The sequence below is a fragment of the Amaranthus tricolor genome, chromosome 7 (assembly GCF_026212465.1).
Source record: "Amaranthus tricolor cultivar Red isolate AtriRed21 chromosome 7, ASM2621246v1, whole genome shotgun sequence".
NCBI classification, from domain to species: Eukaryota; Viridiplantae; Streptophyta; class Magnoliopsida; order Caryophyllales; family Amaranthaceae; genus Amaranthus; species Amaranthus tricolor.
Genome location: NC_080053.1, coordinates 30,966,199 through 30,979,236, shown reverse-complemented (window position 1 = coordinate 30,979,236; position 13,038 = coordinate 30,966,199). Strand labels below are relative to the sequence as shown.

General features: G+C 32.6%; 2 protein-coding genes across 2 annotated transcripts in view; both read left to right on the top strand.

Moving 5' to 3' along the window:
* LOC130818252 (uncharacterized) lies at window positions 1-7,609 on the top strand. Its single transcript, XM_057684349.1, has 9 exons — window positions 1-723; window positions 1,438-1,483; window positions 1,593-1,674; window positions 1,817-1,862; window positions 1,971-2,069; window positions 3,992-4,060; window positions 4,147-4,513; window positions 4,668-4,813; window positions 4,897-7,609. Exons 1-9 carry the CDS (start codon window positions 115-117, stop codon window positions 6,523-6,525), a joined length of 3,093 nt encoding a protein of 1,030 aa, XP_057540332.1. The 5' UTR covers window positions 1-114; the 3' UTR covers window positions 6,526-7,609.
* A 5,243-nt stretch (window positions 7,610-12,852) lies between these two features.
* LOC130818294 (transcription factor MYB97-like) overlaps window positions 12,853-13,038 on the top strand; it is a 6,746-nt gene continuing 6,560 nt past the window's right edge. Inside the window, exon 1 of the mRNA XM_057684414.1 lies at window positions 12,853-13,038. This exon is cut by the window's right edge and continues 318 nt beyond it. The gene's annotated coding sequence lies outside the window, so the exon portion shown is untranslated.

Sequence of the window (13,038 nt, the reverse complement as noted above, 5' to 3'; positions counted from 1 at the left end):
GGAAAATAAAAATTCTCTCCATCTCTCTCTATCAAATAAAAAAAAATAATAATACAAGATTACTTTAGCTTCTCTTTCACAGAAGAGAGAGAAAAAGAGAGGAGAGAGAAGAAAATGGTTCAGATCGAGAAGAGGAAGAAGAAAGGAAGACCATCTAAAGCAGATCTAGAAGCTCGTCGCGCTGCTCAGGAAGCTGAAGCTGAAGCTGAGTTTTTACTGTCGGCTGATTTGGCTGAGCCGAGAGATGTTCGCCGTAGTCTTCGGCGTAAGAGTTTCAGGTATAATATAATTGATTATGATGAAGATTATTTAGATAACGACGTCGTTTCGGAGGAGGAAGATGATGGTTCAGAGGATGAAGATGATGAAAATGGTGGTCATAGGAGAAAAAGAGGGAAGAAAGTGAAGCTAGTTGTGAAAATTGATAATAGGAGTAGTATTAGTAATAGTAAGAGTAGAAATATTAGGTTGAATCGTAGTGATGACTCAGTGAGTCACCGTGGCCGCCGAGTTACGCGTTATGAATCGGAAGAAGAAGAAGAAGAAGAAGAAGAAGAGGAAGAACAAGAAGAAGAAGAAGAAGAAGAAGAAGAAAGAGGAGAAGAAGAAGAGGAGGAGGAGGAAGAGGAAGAGAGGGAAGTGAAGAAGAGAAAAATAAACAATGAAGTTGAAGAAAATGAAGACGATGAAGTTGAAAATGGCGGAAATGAAGAAGAAGATGCGGTACTATACTTCCTCCATTTTTTTCGCTTTCCATGTCACTTTTCATCGTAAATTCTTCAAATTTGTATTTTTATTATTTCATTTGACTACATAGCTATTAGCCACTTTGACTGTTTATTTTGGTCTTACGCTTTCAAATTATATAAAATTTATTGCGAAACTATTATTATTATATCGAATCTAATAAGATTTCATAACTATTTGCTTTTTGTTATGCTTCTACAATAGCAGCAATTTGGGAATTGAATTGTATCTGTGAATAATGCTAGAATGGAGCTACAAAAGGAAACAAGGAGCGAGTAAATGTTATTATCTTTTGATTTGAATATTTGGAACTGTGATAGAAATTGCATTGAAATGGGGAAGGGAAAGAGGACAGATAATGGAGGGGCCAGCCAGCTGAGCTCAGAAGTCAGAATTAGAGGTATAAAGAGAGAAAGAAGAGAGAGAGAGAGAAACCTTTGGGATTGGTCCATGCCCTTTTTCTCTTGTGATTGTGTTGGAAGAACCGAAGAAGTGTGATGAAATTAACGTTTGGGAAGATGGAGAGAGGTCGACTGTCACATTGGAGTATAGAGTTCTAGGAGCATTAGGCATAGTACTTCTATATAACATCAAATTCAAATTATTTCTCTCTCTACTTAATCTTCTTTCTCCCAGAATTTTTGGTTTAAGTGAGTTTTATGATGGTTAAATTTGGTGTTGTTTTGGCAGGGAAGAGATGAGAAAGAAGAGCTAAATGATGGGGATTATGATGCAGGTTGGTGATGTTTTATTGTAATGGAACATTGATTTTTGGAGATTTGGATTGGGTTTGGTTTGATTTTTAGATTGATTTCTGATATTAATCGTTGATGATTGTCTTTCAGGTGTTATAAAGCATGATGGTATTGGTAATACACCTTTGCCTGACAAAAAACAATTGGAGTTGATACTCGACAAGCTTCAAAAGTACGAAAATCTCATTCTGTGTTTTTTCAATCGTTTATTTAATTTTCTAGTTAGTTTACTTTGTAAGGCAGCCCATATTGTTGGGATTAAGGTGATGGTGTTGTTGTTTGTTTACTTAGTAAGAATGGTTTCTATGTGGCAGAAAAGATACCTACGGTGTTTATGCTGACCCTGTTGATCCTGAAGAGGTACTTGCCAATTTTCATTGTTGTGAATTTGTTTATTGTTAATTAGTTATTTTTCTTTGGTGGTTTTGAGGAAATTTGGGTATTTGATACAATGCTACTTTGGTGTAGCTCCCGGACTATCATGATGTCATTGAACATCCAATGGATTTTTCCACCGTGAGGAAGAAGCTTGCGAATGGTTCATACTCTACTTTGGAGCAATTTGAGGTGTGTGCTCACATGTATTTTTCCATTTGAGAAATTTCATTGTTGATGCCAATTTATTGGAGGCAATTACTGGTTGAGTTTGTAGTAGTGATCAGTGAGAATGCCTCACATGTAAACTATTATCAAAACCCTGATATTTGATCACTTTTATTGGATGAGTTGAAGCTGTTCAGATGACTGTCATAGCAATGATTAATTGAGTTCTCGAAATATGTATTGCTACTTTTGAACTCTAGGTGACGTTTCACCATATCTCTGTTTTTTCATTTTTGAAAAAGCTTGATATTAGAATTGGATTGATAGGCAAATCATCAGTATTTCAATTGTCCTGCTGCTGGTATAATTCTGTTAACTTAATGCTAAGGGATTAGATTTGTATTGTTCAGTTTCCTATGGATTTAGGTGGATTGCCATTTGAAATGAAGAATGTCATTTTATAGGTTTGGTTTATCTGATTGTAGGAATTTATTGGCAAAGTATTAGAATCTTATTAAAAACAATTTGACTATGTTGTTGGCTTGTATATCTCAGTATGCTCGATGAGAATTGCTTGCCATTATGCTTCTTGTGTGCTATATACCAAACGAAATCGATTCTGTAACTCCACTATATGCTCTATCCACTATTTTTAGTCAAATTGGGCAGAAAAATAAGGGACGGCAGAGTCTGCTATTGCTGCAACATAAAATGTGGAGTGCTTCTAAATGGGTTCCAAAATCCCACACTCCAACCCAAGTTCTTCTATTATGTAAATTAAGTTTTCAACAATACCCAATAATAAACCATGTTTCTAACTTCAAAGTTATAAATCTGCGGTATCTTATAGCATAAGACAACTGATTCTCTTTACATAAACGTCATATCCAAGACCTATCTGTCTATGCCTCATATTCTGTTCATAATTTGGAGTTGGTGGAGAGAGTACCGACAGCAATTGAATTATTTAAGAAAAGAGGAACTCGATAAACAATAGTAAGAAAAAGATGAGAAAGGTTAGGAATATCTGATGGACTGAAGAGTTTTCTTTCACTTATCACTATGTTAGCCTGAAGAAAGGTGGACTAAATCACAATAACTTAGTTCGGTGGCAATGCAATGCAGAAATACATAAAAGACTATGTTCTAAGCTGTGACCATTCATCTGTTCAAATAATTTACTTTAAAACTCTAGCGCATCTGGTCCAAATTAAGTTAAATCCACATATAGGCCGATTAAGTTTATTAACTAGTTTAACTTTCTCAAAACTGGTTCACATTAATATCTGTTCTGGCTTATATAGAATTTTGCACTGATATAAGTTCTTATTATGGAGTATATAAGGCGGACTCGGAGTGAATGTGGGGCGGATATAAGGTGGGGAGGGATGAGTTTCAATGAATGTCTAGGTGGCAGGCGTGGGTATGAAAATTTTACCCGCCATTGGTGGTGGGTATGGGTATGGGGGAAGGCATACCGCATCCACCCGCCCATTTTTCCACCCCTAATTCTTAGTTGTTCATGCCGTACATTGCCTATCAATAAACTTGTAGCTTCTTCCATGAGACAAAGTTCAATTACACATTACAAAAAGATAATTATTATGCTCCAGCATTATAAACTGCATTAGATTGAATGGATTATCGTGAAGGATAAGGTTCACATATTCATTGTTTAATTGATAAAAAGAATTTCGTTTTACATACAAACTAAGATAATAATACAATTATACTAGTAATCCTTCATTAATGTTTGCTCAGATGTTTAATTGCTTGATCTCCTGTTTTAGACTTTTAGTATTGTTGCAGTGACCTTATTACTTAATTGCTGATTCTTGTTTTGTATTTAACTCGCGACACATACTTAATTAGGACTTAATATATGCCTACTCACCAATCCTCTTATTCACCAAAATTGCTTAAAATAATGGCTTTATTGGGTGCAGAGTGATGTATTCCTAATTAGCTCCAACGCAATGCAGTACAATGCACCTGACACAATTTACCATAAGCAGGTTTGAGCTGGTGCTTGTTTTGTATTTTCTATACCTTCTGAAATTCTGGAATGAGTATTAATTGCACTACTTGAACTCTTCAAAAGGCTCGCACAATTAAAGAACTTGCTGAAAAGAAATTCCAGCGAGTAAGGATGCAGATTGAGCGATTAGAGAAGGAGCCAAAATCTGAACCAACATATGAGCCAAAGGCTGAGCCAAAGTCTGAACAAAAAGAAAGATCTTACTCTATTATCAAGAAACAAACAAAGAAGCTGTTCTCTCGAGGCACGCAGGATCATGTAGGTTCTGATTTCTCATCTGGTGCCACTCTTGCCACTGTGGATCCCTTTAATAATGGCGGCACTGATCACGTGGATAACTTCGAGAGGGCTATTAGTAATGAGGGGACAGTAGAGGGAAGCTCTTTCCTTCTGGATAATAATCTAGAGAGAACTGAAGATCCACAATCAGGTATAAGATGTTCTTTGTAGATTTTTTTTTAATCAAGAAATTCATTACGGTTACCGAATCAGAGGAGGCAAGCTGATTAGTTGTGTAGAATGTTGACTAAACCCTTTGTTTATACGTATGAATATGATATCTAATGACTATTTTCTTTTTCTAGGGAAGGGTACTCTACCAAAATTTGGAAGGAGATCATTTGTGGTTGATGAGAATCGTCGTGCATCTTACGACATATCAAATCAACCCGAAGATTGGTCTGAGTCAGTATTTACAACATTTGATTGTGAAAAGAAGCTGTTAATTCCCGTATGTAGTCATCTTGTGATATTGTTCATATTATGTAGTTCTACTTAGAATATTTCTTGCTTAATGCTTCTCTCATGGACCAGGTTGGGTTGTCTGGTGAATTGTCCTATGCCCGTAGTCTGGCTCGATATGCTGCAAATCTAGGGCCTATGGCTTGGAGAATAGCCTCAAAGAGAATTAAAGAGGTTCTTCCTCCAGACTTCAAATATGGTCGCGGATGGATTGGGGAATATGAACCGCTTCCTACGTCAGCGTTAGTTTTTGAACATCGAAAAGACCCCTTTGCTTCAAGATTACCTGATGTTGATTCAAGGATGGATGACAGAAAAGACCCCATTATTTCTAGGACACATGATTCTGTTGATCTTAGAATGAATGAAAAAGTTTCACAGGGTCGAGATCAATCTAATGTTTGCATCAATCAGTCTAATTCAGATGGAAACTTGGCGACCGTTGGCTCTGGAGGTGCCAAACCACCTGCAACTACTGCTTTCGTCTCTCAACCGCAGAAACAGTGGAACTCACTTTCCAGATGTTCTGAAAATACGTTGTTCAAAGGAGCTAAAATGAATGGCCCATCTACAAACAGTCAGCAACACAACATTTTCGAGCCGCAAAGCAGATATTCAAGGGATTCAGTTTTTCCTGAAAATATGGGTGCAAAGAGAGTGGAACCAAATTCTCCGTCGATAGCCGATCAGAATAAAGATTGTATTCCTCAGAAACAAGTGTCTTTGGAAATCGGTAAAAAGAGGGTGGAAACAAATTCTCATGGGCCATCCAACCAGAAAATTGATAATGCTTTACAGAAACAACCACATGCTACGGAAATGTCGGTTTCCACACCATGTGAACCATTTCCCAAGGGTAAAAATTTTCTGCAATCGCTGCCTTTCAAGAAGCCTGATGCAAATGGAGGTAATCCTGAAGGGCTATCTAATGGGAAAGTAGTGAACAATATTGTAGCTGGTAATCGTTTAGTTACTTCAACCCAAGGATTAATGTTACCACAAGAAGCTAAAGCAGCAACACCCGTTCCTCCAAAACCAGATCAAGGTCTTAGTGATCCTGTCCTGGTTATGAAAATGTTGACGGAAAAAGCTCAGAAGCAACAAAATGGATCGACTAATGATCTTAGTCCTGCACATCCTAGGCCATCTGTTCCATCTCCCAGAGGAGATGGTGGAGGTAATGCTGCAGCAGCAGCTGCCAACACATGGATGTCTGTTGGTTCTGCAGCATTTAGACCACCTTTTCAAAACACTCTGACGAACAGAAGTCAAATTCCTGCGGATTCGTTACACAATGCAACACGGATGTTCTATCCGCAGGCAATGCAATCTCATGTTGATTATCCAGTCTCAATGTCCATGCACTTTCAGCCCGAAAAGACAGGTCTCCCCTTTTACCCCTTTGCATCACAACCTACGAAAATTGGAAATGAAGCTCAGGTCCCGAGCAGACCAATGGTATTTCCTCAACTGGTTACAAATACTAACATTGGAAATGAAGCTCAGGTCCCGAGCAGACCAACGGTATTTCCTCAGCTGCTTACAAATGACTTGTCTAGATTTCAAATGCAAGCCCCTTGGCGGGGTCTTAGTCCACTTCCTCAACAGAAACAGAAACAGGATACACTTCCCCCGGATCTGAATGTTGCTTTTCAGTCATCTGTAGACTCTCAGCAGCCAGACCTTGCTTTACAGCTTTAGTTGAACGCTAGTTTCTGCTAAAACAAGAGGAATCCTATGACTATGGGTGAAAGAAAATCAACCCAGATAGTTAATTTCAATCATGAAGAAAATTCAGCCGTTGGAATTACTTCTATAGCTTGGTGTGTTCCTATCTCTTTGTTTGAATTCGATGCTTACTGATGCAGGAAAAAAACTAAATCTAGGGAATGGCTGACAGATACTTTTTCTTGAATTATATTTACTTATTTGAGGTGGAAGATAATCATACAAATCCTAGATAGGTTTAGCTTAACAATTCAAGCAATGGCCCGAAAGTGAATTCACCCATAGTAGGAGTTGCTGATTCTTTGTAATTAGTATGTGTAGACTGCAGAGGAGGCTGTGTATACTTGCCATGTATGACGGCTTCTGTTGGTTTAGCACTCACCTCTTAGTTTGCCGTTTACATTCGTGCTCGAGCAGAGTGTTCGCCATGTATGACGGCTTCTGTTGGTTTGGCACATACCTCTTAGTTTGCCGTTTACATTCAAGCTCGAGCATAACTCCATCAGTCAGAGTTTATGTTTCATGCTTATAAGTCTCCTAGTATTAGTTAGTGGCTAATTTATTGATTGTCAATAGTTTTTGGCTTTTGTTGTAGTAATATGAGCATCATAATCAAAGTTGTCTTCATGGTCGACACAATTGTTGGTAGTTCTAGAGAACACACCCGTATGTGTGCCTGATAAATGACTAGTTGAATTTTTGATTGGATTTTAGTTTTGACTTTTTATTTGGTTTAACAATCTTAAAAAGTTATATTTGTTAAATGAGTTTTAAATCTGTTTTGATTTTTAACATAAAAAGCTATTATGAGTCGCTTTTTTAATAGAATATATCATGCAGTTTCTAAAGAAATGCAAAATGATAATTTTTTTTCTTGGCTTAATAGTTTCAAATTTTCACCCTTTTACCCTTTAATTGCTAATAGGCCATTGGGCAGCCCACATTCACCATGTTTTGAAAATGGAAAGGCACGTCACGTGGTATGTAGTTTCGGCCCGCCGCTACGACATACGAATACTATACAATGTGACGCTATTTTTTAATATCATGTTAAGACACCATCAATTAAAACTTTTATTGTTGGCTGGTCAATGCCTCATAATATGTTAAATATTATAACATTTATAACATATTTTACATTAAAAAAAATATTTTTAAGATCTTATTTTATATATCAATCGAGTATTTATCCGTTTTTAATACTTCTACAATGTTCTTATGTATAAAAGATACTTTCAAATCTAGTGTTTTAGTTATAATTCTTGTTTTAACAGCCTACTCTCAATATACTATTTTAATTCTTATTATCTTCAGTTATTATATAAGTATAATTAATAGTTACTGTTAATTAATAGGAGTAATAATAATATTTATCAATTTATTATGTAAGTAACAACTAATAAGCATCAAAGATATTGTTTTAATAATCTATAACGACCCATACTTTAATGTAGATTACTATTACTTAAATTTTCCATTTTATATTTGGGTGCGTAGGTGGAGCATATCTGCACTAACGCACCGTATTTATCTGAACTTCGCAAGTTAAGTATGTTTGGGTGAAAGTAATATTATTATGGATGACCTTTTGAAAATTTTTCGTGTTGCACATGTTATTCTAATCTTTTATGATTAAAACTCTGATATTATTGTTATAATATTTGAGTGTGTAGAGTTATAAACTTATAATGCGATAAATTCCAAAAAAAAAATAGAATACTATTAAATAATTGGCAAAAATAGCAAATTCACAATTGCAACCATCATTTTATAGATGATTTCATGATACCATTAAATTTCTGGTTCATGTGACGTCATATATTCCCTGTGAAGCCTAATATGGGCAATATCATTAGCATTTAGCAACAAGTTATTCCTATGCCATGTCTACACATTTCTAGCTGCCTAATCTTTCATACTTTGCTTCCATCATTGTGTTTTTTATTGGGTAGGCTAGAAATTTTCAACAGATAAGAAAATAAAAAATTAGTTTTTTGATAGATAGTGAGAATTGAAAATTTGTCACAAGTTAAGGATGAAATGAAAAATCCTCAATATTCTTGAAATCATAAATTAAGCTAAACTTACAAAAAATCAATTATTCTTTCCCCTTTTGCTTGGAATAAATAAAAATAATAATGAAAGATTCATAGATATAAAACGAGAATTCTTTTCATTCTTGTAAATCAATTATACTTATTGTTTCAGAATGTTCCGTTCATCATCTCACTCTCAAGATTATTATCTTTTTATCTTATCAATATATTTCTTCCACCAATCTATTTATTGTCTTTTCCTCTTCCATTTTTCAATTAAATTTTTCAAAAACTAATATACATCTTAAGCAAAATCACAAAAAACAAGTAAAATGTATTATTTGAGTGATTCTATAATGCCAATGATAGAAAAATGACTCTTTGGATATGTTTATAAATTATGATGTTATATATAAAACTAGTATTCCTTATAATTTTATTTTTTTTTTTTCAAATTTTAGTGTGCTAGAGCCTAGACATTTGTTTGATCCCCATTCAAATATCATCCAAGGACATACTAGGAGGCTATTAAACATTATACATCATTTCTATTTACTTCAAGTCTCAAACAATAACAACCTAGATGGAAACATTGAACCAAGACATGGATTAATAAAATAGTTTATCAATATAAAAACAATAAAAGCTATTTTGTTTGTCCCACCAAATTTATTTTATAGGTAATTTGTAAATAAATCAAAAAAAGTGTTTAAAAGTGGTATTTTACGGAGAATTAGGAAAAATGTATTGATAGAATTTACTGATAAAATATTAAAAGTTTGGATGGGAATTAAGAAAAAACAATTATAAATTTTAAACAAAAATAAACTTAAAAGAAATTTCAATAAAACAGACTAAAAATAAAAATAAACAAATTTCATGTAACACCAATACTCCTAACCTAAGGAAAAGTTGAGCAAAGGATGAGGTGTTAGGTGATTGGATGCAATCACTTTCATGTATGGAACTTAAAAAAGCTAAAACCCTTTTATAACAACCTTAAAATTGTCTCCAAATAGAAAATGTACACTAACACACACAAGGTTTATTGTGCCTTGTTTAACAAATATTCAAATAGATACATCTTCTCTTAATAAAAATTAAAATGTTAAAGTTGTACTCTTTCATGTAAAAATATTCCATAGTCTTATTTAGATTGGTAAGACTCAAAGGAAACACAAATTAATTTATTATTTTTTGACTCTGATCATCATGACTTAAAGTCTCAAACTCATTGAGTTTCAAATTATTGAACTTGAATTTTAAATTAGGATTGAATCTTAACAGACAAATGCACCAAGATCTTTAACTCATGAACTTATTATATCTAGTATATTCAACTTAATAGATGTAACTGATTAGTCTCTTTTTGATAAGTATTTATGTGAAGTGCGTTTTTTACGCATCTAATATATAGAAAGTGATTTCTTTCATGAAAATAATATTAACTTATAAGTTTATTATGTTGATATCAGTGGAAGGTAGAAATCAAATAATGATAATATTTCTTTTTTAGAAAATGGAAATATATTAACTCTATAAAGACAAGCAATATCATTTATTAAAAAACTCTCGAATATATATATATATACATATATATATATATATATACATATATATATATATAATTATTTTATAATGATTGTACTTATTACTTCAAGCTTTTAATTATATTTCTGAGAAAATCATGACTAATTTATTATTTTTTTATATAAGCTAAATATTTACTTAAAACATGAAAATGGAACTGAAAATATAAAGAACTTTTAATCGACTCATTTTGAAAAATTAATCACTTAATGAGGAACTAATACGTGTCCATAATAACAAGACAAGAGATAGAAAGAAATTGAAATTTATGGTATTTGGATCATCAAGAAGTTAAGATACATCAATTTGAATTATTATGATTAATTTCATATTGTCTTTATGATTACTTTTACATGCAAAACAACCTGAATTTCTGAAATAGTCATCATGTTCTAACTTATTTTCTCTTTATGTATATTAATTGAGACTTATTTTTTTTAAGTGATTAAAACAATAACCGTTCTTTATCAGATTAATTGAAATTAAAATATATATCGACTCGGCCTTAAAATAATAACCTTGAATATGGGTTATGGCTGACCCTTGAAACGGTCCAACACTGATTCTAATTTATTTTGTTCGCATTTGATTTGTCCGGAATACAAAATTGATGATTCTAACTGTGGCTTTTTTTTTTGATAACAACAATTGAATGAGAAAACCCTTCAATTTTGTATATTCTTCTCTTTAATCATAAATCTCAAATGAACAATCCACATTGACCCCAAAATTCATTTCACAATCACAATCATATTCAAAATTTTGCACTACTGAAATATTCTATTTGTCTCAAGTAATTTTTTTATATTTTCTTTTTGCATGTCTCAATCAATTTATTACATTCCATTTTGAAAAAAGTCCAATCAGCCCATCACTTTCTCTAATTTTTCATTAATATATTTTTACTCTCTTATGATTATAATACTATCCACACAATTTAAACTTCTTATTGAAGTATTCTTTTAACTAAGGGTATGTTTGGCCTAGCTTTTGGAAATAAATTTTTATTTCCTAAACGTAATTCTGTACAAACTGTTTCTAAATAACACTTTTTAGAAACAGATATGTTTGGCCTTATATTTTTAAAGAGTTTTTGGAAAACAAAAATAATTTGTGTGTTGGCCTTTTGTTTTTCGTATGTTTACTTAAAGTTAGTGTTGTTATATGATGGAAAAACATATAGCATACACTAAAAAATAGTCGAGTTAAGTTACAAAGCATCAATTTTAAGAGAAACACCCAAAAACATATAGCATACACTCAAAAATAATCATTATAATGTTAGAAAAAAAAATTCAAATACACTAAAGTAATTGAAATATAAAAAAATTCCAAATTTGAAAATTTACTGTATAGAAAAACATATTTAAATGCGTTAATAAATTTAAAGATAAAACATATATGAATTTTTGATGTAATTTGATCGCATAATATTCAATAAGCGTAGAATTACTTAAATAATTTGGATGTTGATTGTGATAACAAATGAAAAATTACGAATGAAGTAGAAAATTATGAATTTTGCAGGAAGATATGAGGGAAGAAAAAAAAGTAATAAAAAAGATCTTCATAGTTAGTTGGAGAAAATATAGGATTTTTTTTAATATAAAATGAGAAAAATATAGAACTCTTTGAGAAGTTGGGAGGAGAAGTTACAATCTGTAGCTTCTACTCTTAACCCTTATAGGAGTTATTTTTAGCTTTTTTCAAAATTATTTCAACTTCTCAGAAATACAGTGTTTGGTCAAATTTTAGCTTTTCAGTTGCAGAAGTTGTTGTAAAAGCTTGGCCAAACACTACCTAATTAATTACTCCCTCCGTCTTACATATTTTGCATCAATTGTTATTTCAATTCGTTTTACTCATTTTGCATCAAATTAATTTTTGAACAATTGCCCATCACTTTTTTTAATCTAATTCATGCATTTTAACTTTCTTTTAATTTCATTTATACTATTCATTCTATTTCTTTATTGACTATCAATGTCTACTTTTTTTTTAAATAACACTTAGTTTCTCTTTAGTCCTCAGTGGACAGAAAATGTAGTCTATAAAAACAAAGTGCATTCCCATCGCCTACAATGATGCAAATCCACTAAATTAAACAATGGAATAAAAACAAAATCACGAGTTAGTTCATTAGTTGAAGTCTTAATTTCTCTTAAGTGTTCGATTTACACAAGTCATCTAAAGGGAAAACAACTTACTCTCAATATATCTTGCTAGTAGAGGATCATCCTAGCGTTTGGTCATGGTCATAGTCAATTACCCAGCATCTCGCACAATGTAGGGGTCCAGGAAAATAGATAGCGGATAAATCATACTTGTACCCACTTAAGAGAGAGCAGAAGAAATCATCCTAGCGTTTGAATAAAAAGAAATTACTTAAATGAAATTTTTATATTAAAATAAAGTACATTCCTATTTCATACAACGATACAAATTAACTAAATTAAATTAAAAAGTAAAAACATAATCACGAGTTAATCCAATAATCAAAATCTTAATTTCGATTTTCACAAGTCACGACTAGAGGGAAAACAAGTTACTCTTGGTATATCTTGCTTGTAGGGGATCATCTTAGCCTTTAAATAATAAATAAAAAAAAAGATTAAAAAAAAAGCACATAAATAATGGGAAAAGCCCGGTTAAACATCATATATTTAAGTCTATACATTATCCCTCTTTTTTTTCACCCATTTGATCAATTCTTTCTCTCTCCATCATTTCTTTTCATTTCTCCTCTGTCTCCTCCTCACTCCTCCCCCCACAATCAAACCCAAAAATCCCCACAAAAAAACACATAAAACCCACAAAATCAATCAATCAAATCAAATTAAATAAAATCAAAATCTCAAAG